The 18450-nt window shown below is 37.6% G+C and overlaps 1 protein-coding gene across 3 annotated transcripts in view; it reads left to right on the forward strand.

Annotated features, from left to right (window-relative positions):
• PDE4D (phosphodiesterase 4D) overlaps positions 1-18172 on the forward strand; it is a 327831-nt gene extending 309659 nt beyond the window's left edge. For all 3 annotated transcript variants that reach the window (XM_063295628.1, XM_063295629.1, XM_063295630.1), the window contains exons 8-15: positions 4377-4549; positions 5210-5308; positions 5399-5563; positions 6238-6337; positions 10250-10404; positions 10779-10901; positions 12130-12312; positions 13093-18172. In XM_063295628.1, the coding sequence (XP_063151698.1) occupies positions 4377-4549; positions 5210-5308; positions 5399-5563; positions 6238-6337; positions 10250-10404; positions 10779-10901; positions 12130-12312; positions 13093-13512 (1418 nt within the window). In that variant the 3' untranslated portion in view covers positions 13513-18172. The remainder of the gene's footprint in view (positions 1-4376; positions 4550-5209; positions 5309-5398; positions 5564-6237; positions 6338-10249; positions 10405-10778; positions 10902-12129; positions 12313-13092) is intronic.
• The last annotated feature ends 278 nt before the right edge of the window (positions 18173-18450 follow it).

The following is an 18450-nucleotide window of genomic DNA, read 5'->3' on the forward strand; positions in this document are numbered from 1 at the left end:
CATCACACTGACTACAAAGGTCTGCATTGTTAAAGCAATGGTGTTCCCCGTAGTAACATATGGCTGCGAGAGCTGGACCATAAGGAAGGCTGAGAGAAGGATGATAGATGCTTTTGAACTGTGGTGTTGGAAGAAAATTCTGAGAGTGCCTTGGACTGCAAGAAGATGAAACCAGTCCATCCTTCAGGAAATAAAGCCAGACTGCTCACTTGAGGGAATGATATTAAAGGCAAAACTGAAATACTTTGGCCACATAATGAGAAGACAGGACAGCCTGGAGAAGATGTTGATGCTAGGGAGAGTGGAGGGCAAAAGGAAGAGGGGCCGACCAAGGGCAAGATGGATGGATGATATTCTAGAGGTGATGGATTTGTCCCTGGGGGAGCTGGGGATGTTGACAACCGACAGGAAGCTCTGGCGTGGGCTGGTGCATGAAGCCACGAAGAGTCGGAAGCGACTAAACAAATAAACAACAACAACAGGTAGAAAACTGGATTTTATGAACCCTGGCAAGGAAAATGACTAGACTATTTTCAGAAAGCTTGAAAAAAAATGGGAATGGGTTTATCTATAGAAATTAGCACATAGAAGAATTCTCTTTTTATGACTCAATAAAGAAACTGAATTTTCAGTGGTTGTGTTTCTGTGTTGGAGGGGAAAATCCCCTAAAGAAAGTAGTGAGAGAACATAGCTGCTTTGACTGAATTCAAGTCTCCAGGTCAGAGGTTTACATCTTAGGCTACTAAAGGAACTGGAGGATGTGCTTTCAGGACCACTGACTGTATTCTTTGAGAACTCCTGGAATATAGAAGAAGTGCCAGAAGATTAAAGAAGCCTTTACATAAGGAAAAAGTGGACCCAGGAAACTACAGATCAGTTTGACATCAATACCTGAGAAAATCCTAGAAACACTTAGAAAGGAACATGGTGATTACTAGAAGCCAGAAAGAATTTGTTAAAAAATAGCTCATGCCAGACAAATATTTCAGGTGTTTTTAACAAACTGACTAGATTAGTAGAGCAAGGGAATGCTGTCCATGTAGTATACCTTGGTTTCAGGAAGGGACTTGATAAAGTTGACCATAGCGTCCCTCCTTCTTGATAAAATGTGGAATGGATGGTCCTACTACGAGATGATTGGCCAATTCATTGTAACCAAGCTTTGAAGCTCACAGATGGATACAGGGCAGAAGCCTAAGTACTAATCTCAGTAGTCTCATGACTCTCCTTGCATCGTGCTCATGAGCAAGAGTGATTGTGTACTTGTGGGCTTCCTATAGATACCTGCTTATGGGAACACACTACTGAACTAAAAGACTTTTGATGTGCTCCAGCAGGACTTTTCTTAACTTTTTATGTTAAAGAAAATTATTTGCATGCAGGATGGTACTTTGATGAAGCAATCCTTCACATATGATGCTGAAGGTATATGAAGGACAATACCATGACCCACTTATTTCCTTAAAACCTTGCACAGGGTTACCATTAAGGCTGCTTAACCTGAACAATTCTGGATCATGTTTTATTGATTTTCTAATTATTGGTAGAGAGGTTACTTCCTTTTGAAATGGAGCATGATAGGGCCCACTAAATGATTGCATAATTATTTATCTGTGAGGGAAATTGTTTGAGATAAGGGGAAGCAAAATTTGCTCCCTTTGAATGAAACCTTAGGAAATCCCTTGGAATCCCATGATCCATCTAATACTTCCTTTCACTTGAATTCATCTGACATCTTGCTTTGGAGCACTTTCTTTTGATGGTTCTAAACTTTGCTCATATGACTGAAGTTATAAACATCAAAGCATATGCATGAGTCATTATTCTTCAGCTGCTGTTGGTTTGTGCCAGTTCAAATCCCTTTTCTTTCCCCTCTGTTTTATTTAATTGGTGATCAGTAAAGGGATAGGAGAGGGCTGATTGCCTCAGGCTGAAAATTGGTGACATTTTCACTTGTTTGTAGCAATCTGATCAGAATTCCCTGCTCTTTCCAGTAAATGCTAGCCTATTCTGAAAGATTACAGAAAAGATCTGGGCCAACACATCCATGTAGCCATAGATTTTTTCTCCATCACTAGACTAAAACATGTATGCTTTTCTTAAATATTCTGAACATGCATGTATTTTTCATGTTAGCATTAATCTAGAAGAAATGGAGAAAAAAGGAAGTTTCCAAATAGAAAACAGTATTTCATCACATGGTGCTACATGTTCGACAACACTGAGAATATAAATTACAGAATTATTAGAAAAAAAATACGAATGTGAGGAAGAACCAATTGGAGTGGAATATTTGTCCTGTATTTGGCAGTGAATCATTTATGCAGGGGAAAATCAAGATAGTTTCCTTATATAATGTAAGCTGTTCTGGTTCCATGTTGATAATCTCACAAAACCAATGTTGATTTGAGGTGAAGGCCTCAAGTAGATTTCTGACTGGCCAGATTTAATTTCTCTGCCACTTTTGCATATGGCAACTTTGAGAGGGAATCTGAGTTACCATGATATCCTCCCCAATCTAGAAAGTATATGCTGATGCTGACTGTATGGAATTTATAGGAGTAATAGTATAACACATATAGAGGAGATTGGGGAAGATGAATCTAAACTGTACAGTGGGCATGTTTTCGTCTTTTACCTCTACATGTGGAGATTAAGAGCTGAAATAGTGAGCATGATCCTGATTTTCTGTCACCCATCTGTTCAGTATGTGTATGCAAAAAAATCTTATGTCACAGGGTCAGAGAATGCCTATGTTCACCCAGGGATCAACCTAGTATGAACTCATTAACTCACAGTGGGCTTGTTTGAAGTAATGTTGTATGAATGTGTGCATTATACTCTGCTCTGGCACACAAAAGGAAGGATATCAAAAGCATCCACTACTCTTTACAGTTAGTAAAGGTAAAGGTTTCCCTTGACGTAAAGTCCAGTCGTGTCCGACTCTAGGGGGCGGTGCTCATCTCCATTTCTAAGCCTTTAGAGCTGGCGTTGTCCGCAGACACTTCCGGGTCATGTGGCCAGCATGACTCACGGAACGCCGTTACCTTCCCGCCGAAGCGGTACCAATTAATCTACTCACATTTGCATGTTTTCGAACTGCTTGGTGTGCAGGAGCTGGGACTAGCAACGGGAGCTCACCCCGCCGCGCAGTTTCGAACCGCCGACCTTCCGATCGACAGCTCAGCGGTTTAACCCGCAGCGCCACCGCGTCCCTACTCTTTACAGTTAATTGCTATAAATTATTAGGATTGAAATTACAATTTATTTAAACCTTTGGGGAGGAGACAATAAATCAAGCTCAGGAACAGGTTTGAATTTGGCTTGCTTGAACAGACCATAGTTAAAACCAGGTTTGGATGAAATAAACTGTAGTTAGTTGAAAACAAGACAGTTATTGTGATCTTTCTTGCAGCATATTCATAGCAATGACTAGAATTATTCCAGCTGGATATCTTATGAGGTTAAGACATACATGGAACTTTGCCTTTTAAATAAATCTATGACATTGTAGCACTTTTATTATTTATTTTCATTTATTAATTGTTGGTAATAAAACCAACATACCAGCTTTTTATGCTTGAACACCTGTTGTTTTTTATTTTGGTCAATGTAATTGGGGTAAGTCTTGTCCTGGTTCTTCTCATTGCAGTAGCAAAAACTGATTTACTTGCTGCATCTTCAGCAGTGTTCCTAATCTAGCAACAAAAAGAGAGGCATTTGGTGACATCTGCTAAGAGATATTGAAAATCTGTGATTTGCAAGATAAATTAGACTATGAGCCAAATATTTTTGGATTAATGTTGTAAAAATAACCAGCTTATTTTATCAACTCATTATTATGACTGCACTTCAGAAACAATCTTAGGATAGGTTTGAGATCCTGAACTCAAATCTTTGCCCAAACTACAGTAATGGCATAACTTCACCCAAGATTTAGGGGAATATAAAATAATATAAACAAATCTTGTATTTCCTAAGAATCAGAACTGAAAAGAAATTATTTGGACCTGAGAACCTATTGGCTACTTTTTTCATTTTTTTAACATTTTAATTTATAATACTCAGTCTATTTTATATCAGTATTGTTAGTTTTGTGGCTGTATGTAAAGGTCACTGTTACTACACTGCTGAGACAGTAAATGATCAGTGTAAGATTACATAAATCTATAGTTAAAACTGGTCTTGAACCCAGATTTTTATGCTGTTAATAGGTCTGATTGTGATTTGATATGATCACCCCACTATCACCTTTCTTATTTCAAAGTAATTTTGAAGGACATTTTATGAAAAGCTATGCTGCATTTAATGTTAGTTCTTTCAAGTTAGCTGTAATTTACAAATAGATTATAGGTGTTCTTTCTCTTCTTTAAAAGACAAACAGCATGAAGTGGAAATCCCATCCCCAACACAGAAAGAAAAGGAGAAAAAGAAACGGCCTATGTCTCAGATCAGTGGAGTGAAAAAGTTGATGCATAGCTCCAGCTTAACAAATTCTAGCATCCCCAAATTTGGAGTCAAAACAGATCAAGAAGATATTCTAGCCAAGGTAAGAGCAATGCTAATTTCCAGCTGGTTGTGCACCTGTAACTCAGATCAAATTACAGTTACAACTTTACATTCACAAATATTTACATACACTGGTGCCTCTATATGTGTACGTATATGTATATGAATATGAATATGTCATGTATAAAATCTCATACGCTGATTTTATAAAGCCAAATAAAGATTCTGATTTAGTTTTTAGCTAGCTCATTGTGCACTGAGAGTCATCATTAGAATTGTGTAAGTGCAGAAGTCAAACAGATTTTTTAAAATGAAACCTGCACCTGTAGAATTTAACAGAAATTCTGATACCATATTTGCACCAAAAGAAAGTAGCAAAGAAAGCATTTGCAGGAAAAGTATTTTCTTTGGATGGTTCTGAAACTTAGAGTATTCCCAAAACATAAGATAGAGTAAGATGGCGGCATTCCCTGGAAAGTTTCCCAATGCTCTTTGCTGTGCCCAAGCATCAGGGTGATACTGAAGCATTTCAGTGCATGCAGTTTGGAGCAACATTTCTATTCTCTGTTTAAAATCTGAAAAATTAGTTACTAAGGTATAAAATACAAAGAAAGTCAAGAGCAGCAGTCTAATGGTGTTTTACATAAACCCATTGGAAAGCCAAGTAACAGTTTCTGGTTTTTGTTTGGTTTTGTATCAGGAGCTAGAAGATGTAAACAAATGGGGCCTCCAGGTATTTAAAATAGCTGAATTATCTGGGAACCGACCTCTGACAGTCATCATGTATACAATCTTTCAGGTATGTTTAAGAGGAAACAGCTTTTTCCCTTTTTTCCAGAAGCCTTTACCTGTGTTGTAAAAACAATTGCTTTTCTCTCTATAACTCCAGGAACGGGATTTGCTAAAAACGTTTAAAATTCCACCAGACATGCTAATAACCTACCTGATGACACTGGAGGACCATTATCATGCAGATGTGGCATATCACAACAATATACATGCTGCTGACGTTGTACAGTCAACACATGTGCTTTTGTCGACCCCAGCTTTGGAAGTAAGTCACCCAATATGTGGGTGAAATTAAAAAATTGTGAGACATACTTTGACATCTCACAATATACCAAGATAGCTTTGCTCAGTGATTAGATACTGAGAAAATAACTTGATTTGAGGATACGAACATCTGTTACTTTATTATTCAAAATATTTTGTAAATTGGACTTTTTCAGGAGGAATAACCCGGGACGCGGTGGCGCTGCGGGTTAAACCGCTGAGCTGCCGATCGGAAGGTCGGCGGTTCAAAACCGCGCAGCGGGGTGAGCTCCCGTTGCTAGTCCCAGCTCCTGCTCACCTAGCAGTTCAAAAATATGCAAATGTGAGTAGATCAATAGGTACCGCTTCGGCGGGAAGGTAACGGCGTTCCGTGTCGTCATGCCGGCCACATGACCCGGAAGTGTCTACGGACAACGCCGTCTCTAAGGCTTAGAAACGGAGATGAGCACCGCCCCCTAGAGTCGGACACGACTGGACTTTACGTCAAGGGAAACCTTTACCTTTACCTTTTACAGGAGGAATAACAAGCTCTGTGGTGTTTGTACTTGTACAGATCCAAACTTAAAAGGGGAGAGGATCAGTGCAGTTCTGTTTTGCTTGAAATATTTTCTCCATTAGTCGTTCTTTTCTGCTCCACTCCCTTCCTTCTAAATATTTCTTCTTTCTTTCTCTTAGGCCGTGTTCACAGACCTGGAGATCCTAGCTGCTATTTTTGCCAGTGCAATACATGATGTTGACCACCCTGGGGTTTCCAACCAATTTCTTATCAACACAAGTAAGTGTAATTTATTTCTGACACCACTGATGGTCTGTGTACTTGACATTCTTTGAACAAGCAACAAGGAGGAATTTCTTCTGTTTTTTTAAGGCTGTTTTGGATATGTAAAGTTTCTGCATACCTCATGTGGCCACCCAGTAAAAGCATAGTCCATTGTCCCTTTGTTGGAATGGGAAATTGAGGAATGGGTTTTCCTGTTCATTCAGGCTGTTGGTCATTTGAGATCTTTACTTTGTTATTTGTCTATGGGTTCCAAGCAGCTGGGAAAAATAAACCAGCTTTCTTCTGATACACTGTTGGAGGCCCCTGAATGCTGCTACTTCCTCTAGATCAGTGTTTCTCAACCTTGATAAGTTTAAGACGCGTGTTGCTGGTTGTGGAATTCTGGGAGTTTAAGTCCGCACATCTTAAAGTTGCCGAAGTTGAGAAACGCTGATCTCAGTTCTTTCTTGGGTGCTCTGGTCCATCTGGAATTTGATTCTGCATCTTGTTTCTGAGTCTTCTGCTTCCATTTGTGCTTGCCACCTAACAATAGAAACAAGAGAAGACAAAACTGAAGCTCTGTCAGCATGGAAGCTAACATTTCAGGGGGATGAATGGCATTCTTTGTGAAAAATAGACTTTCTGAGAAAAAAGATACATTGTTGTTTATGTAGTAGAGGGGATTGTGCGGGGAAGGACCAGCAAAGAAGTAGGACTAAGGAAACAACAAAACAAGACTATGGTGATCTGTTGCAGAACTTCTTCTCCTCACCTCATTTATGTTAAGTACTGCAGAGCTCTTCATCCCCTGATACCTATAGCTTAATCCTCAAGCCCATGTTGCCTCTATCCTTTTTCTGGGTATTTTTCTCATATTTGTTTGGAAGGGGTGGGTTGTCTTACAAAATAGAGGGAAAGAGCCTACAGCCTACAATAATTGAAGGAATGCTGCTCTTCCCTCTTCAGCTGTCTAAATTGCAGCTGCGCTTTCTTATCCTCATGTGTGTGTGTGTGTGTGCGTGTGTATTACCCTATAGAGAAGAAAAGCAGAAAAGCAGTTTGGGAACTTCTCAGTGGAAATGTTAACTGAGACAGAAAAGTTAAGAACTGCATGCTGACCATAGTAGACTTCTGCTCCACACTGCAGCTACATTTCTTAGAAAATAAAGTACGCAAGAAAAATTCAGAGAAAAAATAAAAGTATGTCTTTTAGGTAAGGTCCTGAATCTAATTTGAATCCGTTTTGTGTAATTTATGCCTTTTGATCTACCTTCTACTAAAAGGTAATTTGATGAATCATCCAAAGAGGAAGACTGGGAATTTTGTTTCAAAGGTTTTCCAAGCTGTGTTGACATAAGCGCACTTCTAAAAACCCACAGAAATGCAGGCTGAATACAAAATGTCTCCAATATGTTGATTTAGTTAACATTTGGAGGAGGGAGTTTCCTCCAATGCATGCTTCTTCCTTGGCATAATAAAAGTATTTTTTGGTAGAATAGTAGTAACATACAGTATAAAGTACCAAGTGCCAGATTTAAAAACTGAATCTTTGAAATCTCATTTTTAATTGATATCTAGAAAACTGTACCTTCATCCAATCATGTGATCCTTCATGGACTGATTAATTCAGGAGACACCACCATCACCACCACTCTGGCTACCAGTTCAACTTTATCCTTGCGAAGAATGAAAAATAACTGTGATTGTTTAATGGAAGCTAAAAAAGTATATATTATAAAGCAGATGCTTATGGTTTCCTTAAGAAAAATGTGTTTGCCTACAGTGAGAAGCTATTAACACCTTATTGCATGTAACAGTGCAGGGGGAAGATTTTCCCATCTTCTCTCATCTGCAACTCTTCCTGGCAGTATTCTACTCCTTTCCTTTTCACCAACCAGCCTCTGGGTCTTCAAATAAGTTTTGTGGGAGAAAAAGTTGGAAGGGAAGTAGAAGCTCCCATGTTAAGATGTTTAACTGACAACTATTCCTGGCATCAGTGCATGCAACCTGAAACTGGCCAAAAATGGATCTAGAATTGGGTAGCCTTCTGATAGTTGATCAGCCATCAAGCAGACAGTTGTTACTTGGGTTTTATGGGGATGCTGAAGTTTCAGCAAGTTTACTGAGTAAGGTGTTTGTCCAGAGGGACAGTTGGAAATGAGAATTGTTACTAAGTTGATTTCCCAGTCTCCTGATTTGCACATATGAAGAAATAAGGAGTTAGCTATCATACAACTTTTGTGGGCAATGTATTGTCTTCCAGAAACGTTAGCCTCTGACTCCAGCATTTCCATGTAATTGGCCATTCTGAATATGGGCTGATGGGAATTGACAAACAGAGCTGCTGATTATAAAGCAACTAACTTAGATATGAAAGTATTCTATATTTAATTTATAAAAATCCTTATATGTGCTCTTCTAATAATAGCTGGATATTTTTATAATAATTAATATTATAATATGATTGATACTTAATTATTAAGCAGTTTTTCTTAAAGCCCTCTTATTTCCCTGTTTTAAAATAAGTGAAAAACTGCAAATTTCAGGAAGCTTAAGGATTTTATGAATTAGTCATTCAGTATAGCTTACTACTCCAAATGTTAGAGTTGATTAGCATTAACTTGTTGATTAAATTTATCAGATATGATTCTCAGACTATAGGATTTTATTGGCAAACTGGGACTTTTACCTTTGAGAGGAGAAAACAGCCTAGATAGAGTCTTTCTTCTTTGGTACATGAGAGTGAACTTGTAAGAAAGTAAACTGAGAGCTTTTATGTGCAGCCTTATTGAGTGTTAAGAATTACGGCAGATTTTAAGATAAACAAACAAACAAATAAAATGGTGTTATACTAGATTGATACATTGCCAGCTTCAGCATGTGAAAACAACAAATACATGTATGTATGTATGTATGTATGTATGTATGTATGTATGTAATTTATTTATTAGATTTATATTACCGTCCCTCTCCCCCAATGGGGGGACTCATCAAAAGGCAAGGAGTGTTTCATCTGGAAATACTGAGAGAATAATAAAATTTAACTTCTTTTCCAAAATGTAGGTGAACACTTTATTAAGCAAACCTTGGTAAATGCAAGGTGCTTCATTTGTGTTTCTTTCTATGAGTTTTCCAAGATGGTGTACAAGAAATGTTCTTGAGCAAGAAACACAGACTGAAATAATTGCATGCTTCTCCTCTTCTATGGATATGATGTTTGGATTTGGGGGGGGGGGTAGTTCTTTGTAGTAGTCAATTGTGATAAGCTACCAAGCAGCTTTGGAGACAAGCTTATATAAGAATAGGACATATACAACATGTACAAAAATAGTCTCTGTGTTAAGTGTTCAGTCTGGGTCTGTCAATTGGAAGAACTTAAAAAGGAACATACACAAGTTAGCAGAACGTTAACATTCAGCTACATTCAAGAAACTACTGGCGTATGATTGCAAGGAGTCATACGCAGTGCATTAGAGGTTCTCTGGACCATGTTGTATAGCTTGACAAATACGTCACAGACAGAAGCAGAGGGAGGGATGAAGGAGATCTCTGTTCCATCTGCCATTGATAGGCATGCCTCCAAGTGTTTGGGAAAACTCCATTTGATTACAGAATTTTTGAGCATTTGTGCTATAGAGGGGAAGGTTTTGCTGAAACATTTGTTCACCATCAGCCTTAATTTGCTGTTATTTTTGTTGCCCTTGGAATTTGTAAACCAATCCTGGAAAACTGAGCAGAGAATTGGAGTTGAAGGAAAGTCTGTTGTCAGATTTGGTATGCAATTAGCCCTAGTGGTGTTTTTGCTAATGTTGAATGTTTTGGATGCCTTAATAATGTGAAGACCCAGAAGTACAACTTGTATAACAAACAAACAAACAAACAAAAATGCAATTTTATTAACAATGCTATCTTGGCACTTTTTTGCAGACTCTGAACTTGCCTTGATGTATAATGATTCATCAGTCCTGGAAAACCATCATCTAGCTGTAGGGTTCAAATTATTGCAGGAGGAGAATTGTGACATTTTCCAGAACTTGACAAAAAAGCAGAGGCAATCATTGAGGAAGATGGTCATTGACATTGTGAGTTGCCATTGTTTATTCATTATTTATTTATAATTTTTGATACATTCAGTTTTTAAAAACCCATTTCATGATTGATTTGAGATTACTTTCATTCTTCTGCTCTTCTTGCAGCTCAAATGCAAAATGATGCTGCAGATAATTTTTTCTGGGGGAATAGTTTGAAATATATCTTATACTTGGTTTCAATCTTGGATAAAACATTCAAAGATTGATTGTTCTGACTCATAAAACTTTGTGTATTTGATGTCTCCATAAGGTCTATCTGTTGATTTGGATATTGTCACTGGCTGTCAGTTTAATTTCCTCCCCAAACTATAATGGCTTTAAGATGGAAGCACTTATTGTGATCTTTGTTTCTTTTCTCCTCCAAGGTGCTTGCCACAGACATGTCTAAGCATATGAATCTATTGGCTGATTTGAAAACAATGGTTGAAACCAAGAAAGTAACTAGCTCTGGAGTTCTACTTCTTGATAACTATTCAGACAGGATTCAGGTAAGATACTCTGCATTTTAAACAAATCACCTTTCTTCTCATCATTACATTCAGATGACCTGCATGTTTTGACTTTTTGGACTGATTGCCGTACCTTTTGCAAAAACATTCTCCCGGTTATGGCTGCTTGTAGGGTGTTCTGGCTTGATGAGGTACCTCACCTTACAGAGATACTTCACTCCTCCTTGACTCTTTATCTATCTATCTATCTATCTATCTATCTATCTATCTATCTATCTATCTATCTATCTATTTAATCTTTCAAATTTCTATCACTGCCCATCTCTCCCGAAAAGGGGACTCTTCATTTGGTGATGCTGTTCTACCTTGACTAATCAGTTTGTTCTGCTAACTGCAGCTTTTGCAGCTGTGCAGAAACCACTGTTACCAAGTGAAGCAGTACAGACAACCTGCATACCCCTACCTACTAGCAGTGGAGCAGAAATGCAAAATTTGCAGCCAGAGCCTACACATGGACTGTCAAGAGATTAGATGCAACTCATTATGTTCCCACTGTATTTTGTTGCCCACATGTCCACACTGTCATTACTCTTTGCCTTATCCTCTGAATAGGAGACTCTTGGGCATATGCACAAGTAGGTGTGTTTGAGATTTTGGTTTGTTTGCTTTGTTTGGTTGGTTTTGTTTTGCTAAAATGCTTTAGCAAACCCACAACATTCTAGTGAGCAGTGAAGGGATGGGAATTACTTTAAATGTGCATGTATATTAAATGTATCAATATATTAAAATTAATTTTCATTCTTCAGTCACTTTTAACGTTCTGATATGCAGCTGTACCCACTTTTGTAGTTTGGCTTTCAAAATTTCATTCAAGTGCTTATGCAGCCTGCAGCCCAGGGAGTTTTACACGCCCCTAATTTAGACTATTATATTCTGTCAAGGTCTGAATTTTTTTCCTGCTCTTGAGAATGGCTAACAGGCTTGATTAATTGCCACATATCTTCATAACTGGTTAGTCTTGCACTTACAATATTTTTGGCCTTTTAATATAGGCAAAAGCTATAGATGTGAGATAATTGGTAGCTATTAATGTCAGTGTGAAAAACACACAGCATATCATCCTACTGCTGTTCAGAATAAACCTTGCACTCCATGTATTTTCAAGATTCTGTTTTCTCACCCACCAAATGTGCAAATGAAAAAAGAGCTTTGTCTCCAGTGGAATAACACAAGTTTTCTCAATATTTTTTTTTCTTGTTTAATTTAGGTTCTACAAAATATGGTACACTGTGCAGATCTAAGCAATCCAACAAAGCCACTCCAGTTATATCGCCAGTGGACAGATAGAATAATGGAAGAGTTCTTTCGTCAGGGAGATCGAGAAAGAGAGAGGGGCATGGAAATAAGCCCCATGTGTGATAAGCACAATGCATCTGTAGAAAAATCACAGGTAATCATTTAATTGAAGGATGAAATAGCAATGTACACGATTAGAGAATCATGTAAATTCTTGATGGAAATAGGCAATAACTGTTGATTGATGTCAACCGTTCAGTGTAGCTCAGATCAGGAAACTGACTCTACAGGAAGACTAGAACTATATTTTATTGAAAAGGCTACAGTAACAGAATTTTGCAAGCCTTGTTGTGCTTTACCTTCCCTCCCTCTTACATCTCAGTGAATCAAGAGAAGAGCTTGCTTGAGTCCTTTCCAAATATGCCTTGTTTCCCAGGACTTAAGGAGTGTTTCAGGCTTCTTTTCTTGCATCATGGTTCTTGCCTGTTTCCCTCAAGGTCATCTCCCTGATTCTTTACACAATGATTGATAAAATACTAAAGCCAAGTTGAACTCTTTACACAATGGTTGATAGAATACTAAAGCCTGTTAAGTAACAAGTTTAGTTTGGGGTTAAGTTTTCATTTAAAAAGGAAAATAATACATTATAGAAAAGCACTAACTAAGAAGAGATAGCTTCCTGTGAAGTTAATTGATAAAATACTAAAGCCAAGTTGAACTCTTTACACAATGGTTGATAGAATACTAAAGCCTGTTAAGTAACAAGTTTAGTTTGGGGTTAAGTTTTCATTTAAAAAGGAAAATAATACATTATAGAAAAGCACTAACTAAGAAGAGATAGCTTCCTGTGAAGTTAATTTTAATAAACATGGTGATAAACTTAGTTCCTTCATCCTTTGGAATAACATCTCCCCTTAATTCTTCATTATAACAGGTGGGTTTTATAGACTACATTGTTCACCCTCTCTGGGAGACCTGGGCAGACCTTGTCCACCCAGATGCCCAGGACATCTTAGATACGTTGGAGGACAATCGTGAATGGTACCAGAGCACAATCCCTCAGAGTCCTTCTCCTGCACCAGATGACCAAGAGGAGGGTAGACAAGGACAAACTGAAAAATTCCAGTTTGAACTAACACTGGAAGAAGATGGTGAATCAGACACAGAGAAGGACAGTGGAAGTCAAGTGGAAGAAGATACCAGTTGCAGTGACTCCAAGACTCTTTGCACCCAGGACTCAGAGTCCACAGAAATTCCACTTGATGAACAAGTGGGAGAGGAGGTAGTAGAGGAGGAGGAAGCAGAGAATCAGACAGAACCTTGTGTGCTAGAAGAACGGTCTCCTGACACGTAACAGTATGCTTACTGCATAGTTGTCTATACTCTCTCTTTTTCTGTTTTTAAAAGTTGAAAATGGTTTCCAGAGTGCATATCATATGGCACAACCATGATCATGCCTCACTGTCATCTGCCAGAGTTGTTTGTTGATCAAAAACTTAGTTTGGCACTCAGGATTAGTGTAACCAGAATTGTTCATCTCCGTGGCACCAGAGAGCAAAGGAAAACATCTGCAAAGAACAGTTAAGAGTTCAACTTGGCTGATGTGACGAGAGACTGACTGTACTCAAAGCTGTTTTTCAAAAAGAGTAAAGGCTGGTCCAGAGCTAATGTGAGTGTGTGTGTGAGATTGTATGCGTGTTTTGTATTAGATTTTAATTTCATGAGGAGTCAATTAATAACATACAACACCAGAATCTAAAGAAAGTGACCAGCAAATGAATCAAGGTTTCTAGCGGAAAATAAATGCACTCAAATATCGGGATGCAACGTGAATCTGTTACCAGTAGGAAGATGAAGCTGTGGAAATCACTTAATTTTCTAATTTCAAGTCTTCCTGACTCATGACTGAAAAAAAGTGTAGCTCAGTAGTGGCACTGAAGTCTGCATTTTGTATCATATGTAAAACAGAAATCTTTTTGTAGAGTTTACTTTTATTATTAAATGTGCTGAGGTATTATATTTAAAAGAATGCAACACCCTCTGAATTTCATCTGCCAGTGGCTTTTTCTTCCTCCCTCTTCTCCTCTCCCAAAAAAGAGTAACTTGCAAGTTTTCAGTACATGTATATGCTACACTGGATAAATTGAATTTTATATTTGTTTGCACTTAGATTTTCATAGCAATTCCTTCAACTGTTATAAAATAGCCTTTTGTTTTATAGACCAATGATACGTATATAATGCTCTGTTAATTCTCTCTCACCCACCCACCTATCCAGCCTTTTGTTGTAGGGAAACACTTCGTTTTCTGGTTTTTTTCTTTGTAAATGTCCAAAAGCAGCAATATATTATCTGCTATGAGCTCTTTGTCCTCACAGATAGCTTAGTCCTGCAGATCCAAGGTTTATGGTTGTGGGCTAATTCTCCTCAACCAAAACAATTATTTTTGAAATCTAGTGGAACACTAGAGTAGCTGTTCCCCAACATTTGGGTTGCAATGTTTGAGGGGTGGCAGGAATTCTGACCATTAGGAATCATTCTTCCTATAGTAGATGCATCAGGGTTCAGATGGTCGAAATCAACGACAAATAATAAGAGTTAGCAGATGGAACCTTGAGAACACTCTGAAATAAAAGTTAAACTCCATTGGATACTGAATAAATGAGGATCTGGGGTTTTCAGATCTATGGCTAGTATACAGTAATTGTGACTTTCCTGTTAAAAATACAAATATTTTATTTGCCAAATGAATATTCCCTTTTCCATGAGACAGTTTCTTGCAGTGAATGACAGCTTTGTAAGAGTTGCCCCAATGGATTGCTAGACCAAGAAATAAATACGTTGGGGGCATGCAGGCAGCTGTTACTGCACAATACTTCAGATTACATTTGTGCAAACAGGTCAGGATATGTGTAAACTGTTCCTAATGAATTTTTTGTTACGTCTTTTTGAAAGGGTTTCTGCTGTTGTGTGGGAAGTGCGCTACCCTACAAAACTGAAAGGTTGTGAGAAATAACATTTCCAGAACAAAGTGTAGACTGCCATCCATTGTAGAATTACATGTCATTATGGCTGTTAATTAAAAAGAGATTTAAGTATCTAATTTAAAATTTGGCTGTAGCATGCAGCTATAATAATGTGTAGAAAATCCATGCACAGTAGTAGACGTTAATTCAGATTAATGTCTGCGTGGATTGAAATGGGCCATCCTCACCTGACCTGTGCTGTCTTTCTGTTGGCCAGGCTGCATTGGTAGGCACATATTCATGCTGCTTTCTCAACGTGGTACATTTCCTTGACCACACAGATCCTCTGTATTTGGTCTACATGTGCATAAAACAGCTCTTCACCATATGCAAAAGCTTTGCAGCAGAGTTATTGTAATCCCAGTATTGAAGCAACTTCATTGGGCTGGGTTTGAATGATGAGTCCTTGTTTTGTCACAATGAAAACAGAAATTGGATTGGATCTAGCCTAAATTAATAAGGCTTTAGTCTCATTGTAATCAATGAAACTATACCTTCATTTATTTAGAATTAAGGGTTGGTTTGTATATCAAGTTCTTATTGTAAGCATGGACTAAGGGGGATTTTTGAAAAATGTTTTAATTGTTGATTCTTTCTTTAGTTCTTAATGCCTTTTGTTAAAAAATACTAACTAGGGAAATGAATGGAAGAATTTCATCAAATTGCTGTTAGCATGAATTCATGGCCTCTCCTTCACTACTTTGGCATTTGTACAGTCCCCAAGAGTGCCTGGAATTTTAATGAAAAAAAAAAAAGCAATATAAATTCCAAAAATCTAAATGGACATAGAAGGGTATTTTTTCTGCACTAAGAGTTTAATCTATAAAGTGGAGTGCCCTCTGGCTTGAGTCAGCAAGTTTTGAGGAAAGACTGAACTTTAAATATATAAATATTTATTTTTAATGAAAATTCCAAAATACTTAATTTCAAGAAGTTATTCATTCATTGCTGGATCTTGTTAGAGTGCACACTGTAAGATTAAACTTTCAAAGAAAATTGAAACTGTATTGTGTATTGTGTAAAAATACGCCCATACACATGGACAATCAAACGATAGAAAGCATAATAATTTTTAGAGCCAGGGATTGAATGCACTGTACAATCTTTTCTGTTTTATTTTTGTTTTATTTTGCTAAAGTGTGTGATAGCACACACATGGCTTAAAAATATTAAAAGGTGACTTTTCATGTTCTCTTTGTTTCTGCCACAAGTAAAATGCAAAGCACTGGTACTGTTTTGGTGGGAGAAGGGGGGAAAGGTGAGAGGAACATGAGTTTGCATTTATACTTTAGCTTGCAAGTTACTGTTCTCAGTAATGTTGTGTCTGTTCCTTTTTGATTTCTGATTTCATGTCATTGTTTCAAAAAATGTGATCAGATACTATGGGTAGAACAAATCACATTCAAAAGCTTTTTAAAAAAAACTTGAGAATGAAATGAATTTTACAACATCGTCAATTATTTTACATTGCATTTATTTATTTTTTATTTGTGCCATGCATATTTTTCTCACCAAATGACCTTACTTGTAATAATAAGTCTTGTTTGTCTCCGTTTACAGCTATGTATTTATTGTAATGTATATAATGTAATGTTAATTGTAAATTATAAGTTCTTATTATAACATCATCCTTGCCAGGATGGTGTTGCTATATTTGGGAACTCTTGGTGAGAGAATTAATATTGTGTATACATACTCCCCTTGTACATTTTTGTCCCTCATGTAATATATCCTGTATCACCTTAGAGCTTGTTTATGGAAGAGTTGAGAAAAATTATAAAATACATAGATATATAAATTAAAAGCTGCAGGTCTTTGGTCCCAGGGCTGTGCCTTAACTTTAAACAAATTTTCTTCTGTTTTGCTGCATTTGGAATAAAGGTTGTAGCAGAGCATGGGCTGGGCGTATCTCTACTACCCTTTTGTCTTTTTAAGGGACTTCAGTTGTGTCCCACCTAGGATGTTCTCTTTTCCACTGGTGTTTATCTGGGATCCACCGAAGCTGGGGTTTCAGGGGGAAGGGAGTAAAAAAAAAAAAGATAGCAAGAGACTGTGCCATTGAAACTGCCATCCTGACCCCCTCGGTGGATGCCCCTGTCAAACTCTGACCTACTTCTGGATAAATACCCTCTGCCTAATGGAATACGTTCCCCTTCAAAGCATTTCTTGAGGGATTCTTCACCTTTCTTAAAGAAACGTTAAAAAAGCCACCACCACCACCACTTAATCAACAAGAATGGGCACTAATCAGTGGCAGCTACTGCTCTCAAGCCCCATTGAAACAAGGAAGTTACTTTCTATCCATACCAAGGCAATTCATATAGGCAGATTATATCCCTTATCTTTAATACAGTGGCTCTCCAGATTAGACCTGTGTTGATATTGCACTGTAAAACGGGTCCTGTTTCCTCCAGTACTAATACTAAGGCTTTCAGGCAGCCTAAGCTTGCCTCTGTATAAATGAATGTGCAGATGAGTGCATAAAGAACATCTGTAGCCTTTCTAGATCATTTAAACACTACTGTTTGTTTTGGGCAAAATCAACAATGGCCTGAAATGTGTCTTGCTGCTGTTCTTTAACATGAAGCTTTGTAGTCCAGATACCTCATCTCCATTCCATCCACGCCCAGCCCATGTAGCATGTGATTGCTCAGTGAAAGGAGAGATTCTTTTTCAAGAAAAACAGAGCCGCCTCCTTGACACAAACTGTAGATTTTAGCAGCCCTGGCCCAAAGGAATACAACTGCTTTTGTTTTACACAATATAAAAGGGACACTATAACAACAGAATTCCTGAACAATATTTTAGTTTTCAGTTGGTTTTGTTTCCTTTGGGTATGTCTTCAGAGTGGCAAAGTATGCGAACATTGCAAATAATCCAATGGTTTCTTAGCCTCTCTTACAGCCTATGGAATAGTACTGTATGTCAGATACCTTCATATGAAATTTTTATATGCAATGGAAATAAAAGCATGGGTTGATTCTGCCTAGGTAATTTTTCCATGACTATCTTTTTGCAAATAAATTTATTTTACAGAATTGTTTTTCCTGAAATGAAAAGGTTGATCTATAAAATAAGGTGAAAAAGGAAATGCGAGTTGGATTGTTTTGTGCTTGGATCTACAAATGATTGTGCAGTGAACTCATTTGAAGCAAATAGTTGGCAAAAAAGTAAAATCCAACATCTTATTAAGTGAAAATACAAGGCAGGAAATGAATAAGACAGCTACAGAGCAAAAAATTAACAATTTTAATCTTGGGTAGCCAA

Source organism: Candoia aspera, chromosome 2 (assembly GCF_035149785.1).
Source record: "Candoia aspera isolate rCanAsp1 chromosome 2, rCanAsp1.hap2, whole genome shotgun sequence".
NCBI classification, from domain to species: Eukaryota; Metazoa; Chordata; class Lepidosauria; order Squamata; family Boidae; genus Candoia; species Candoia aspera.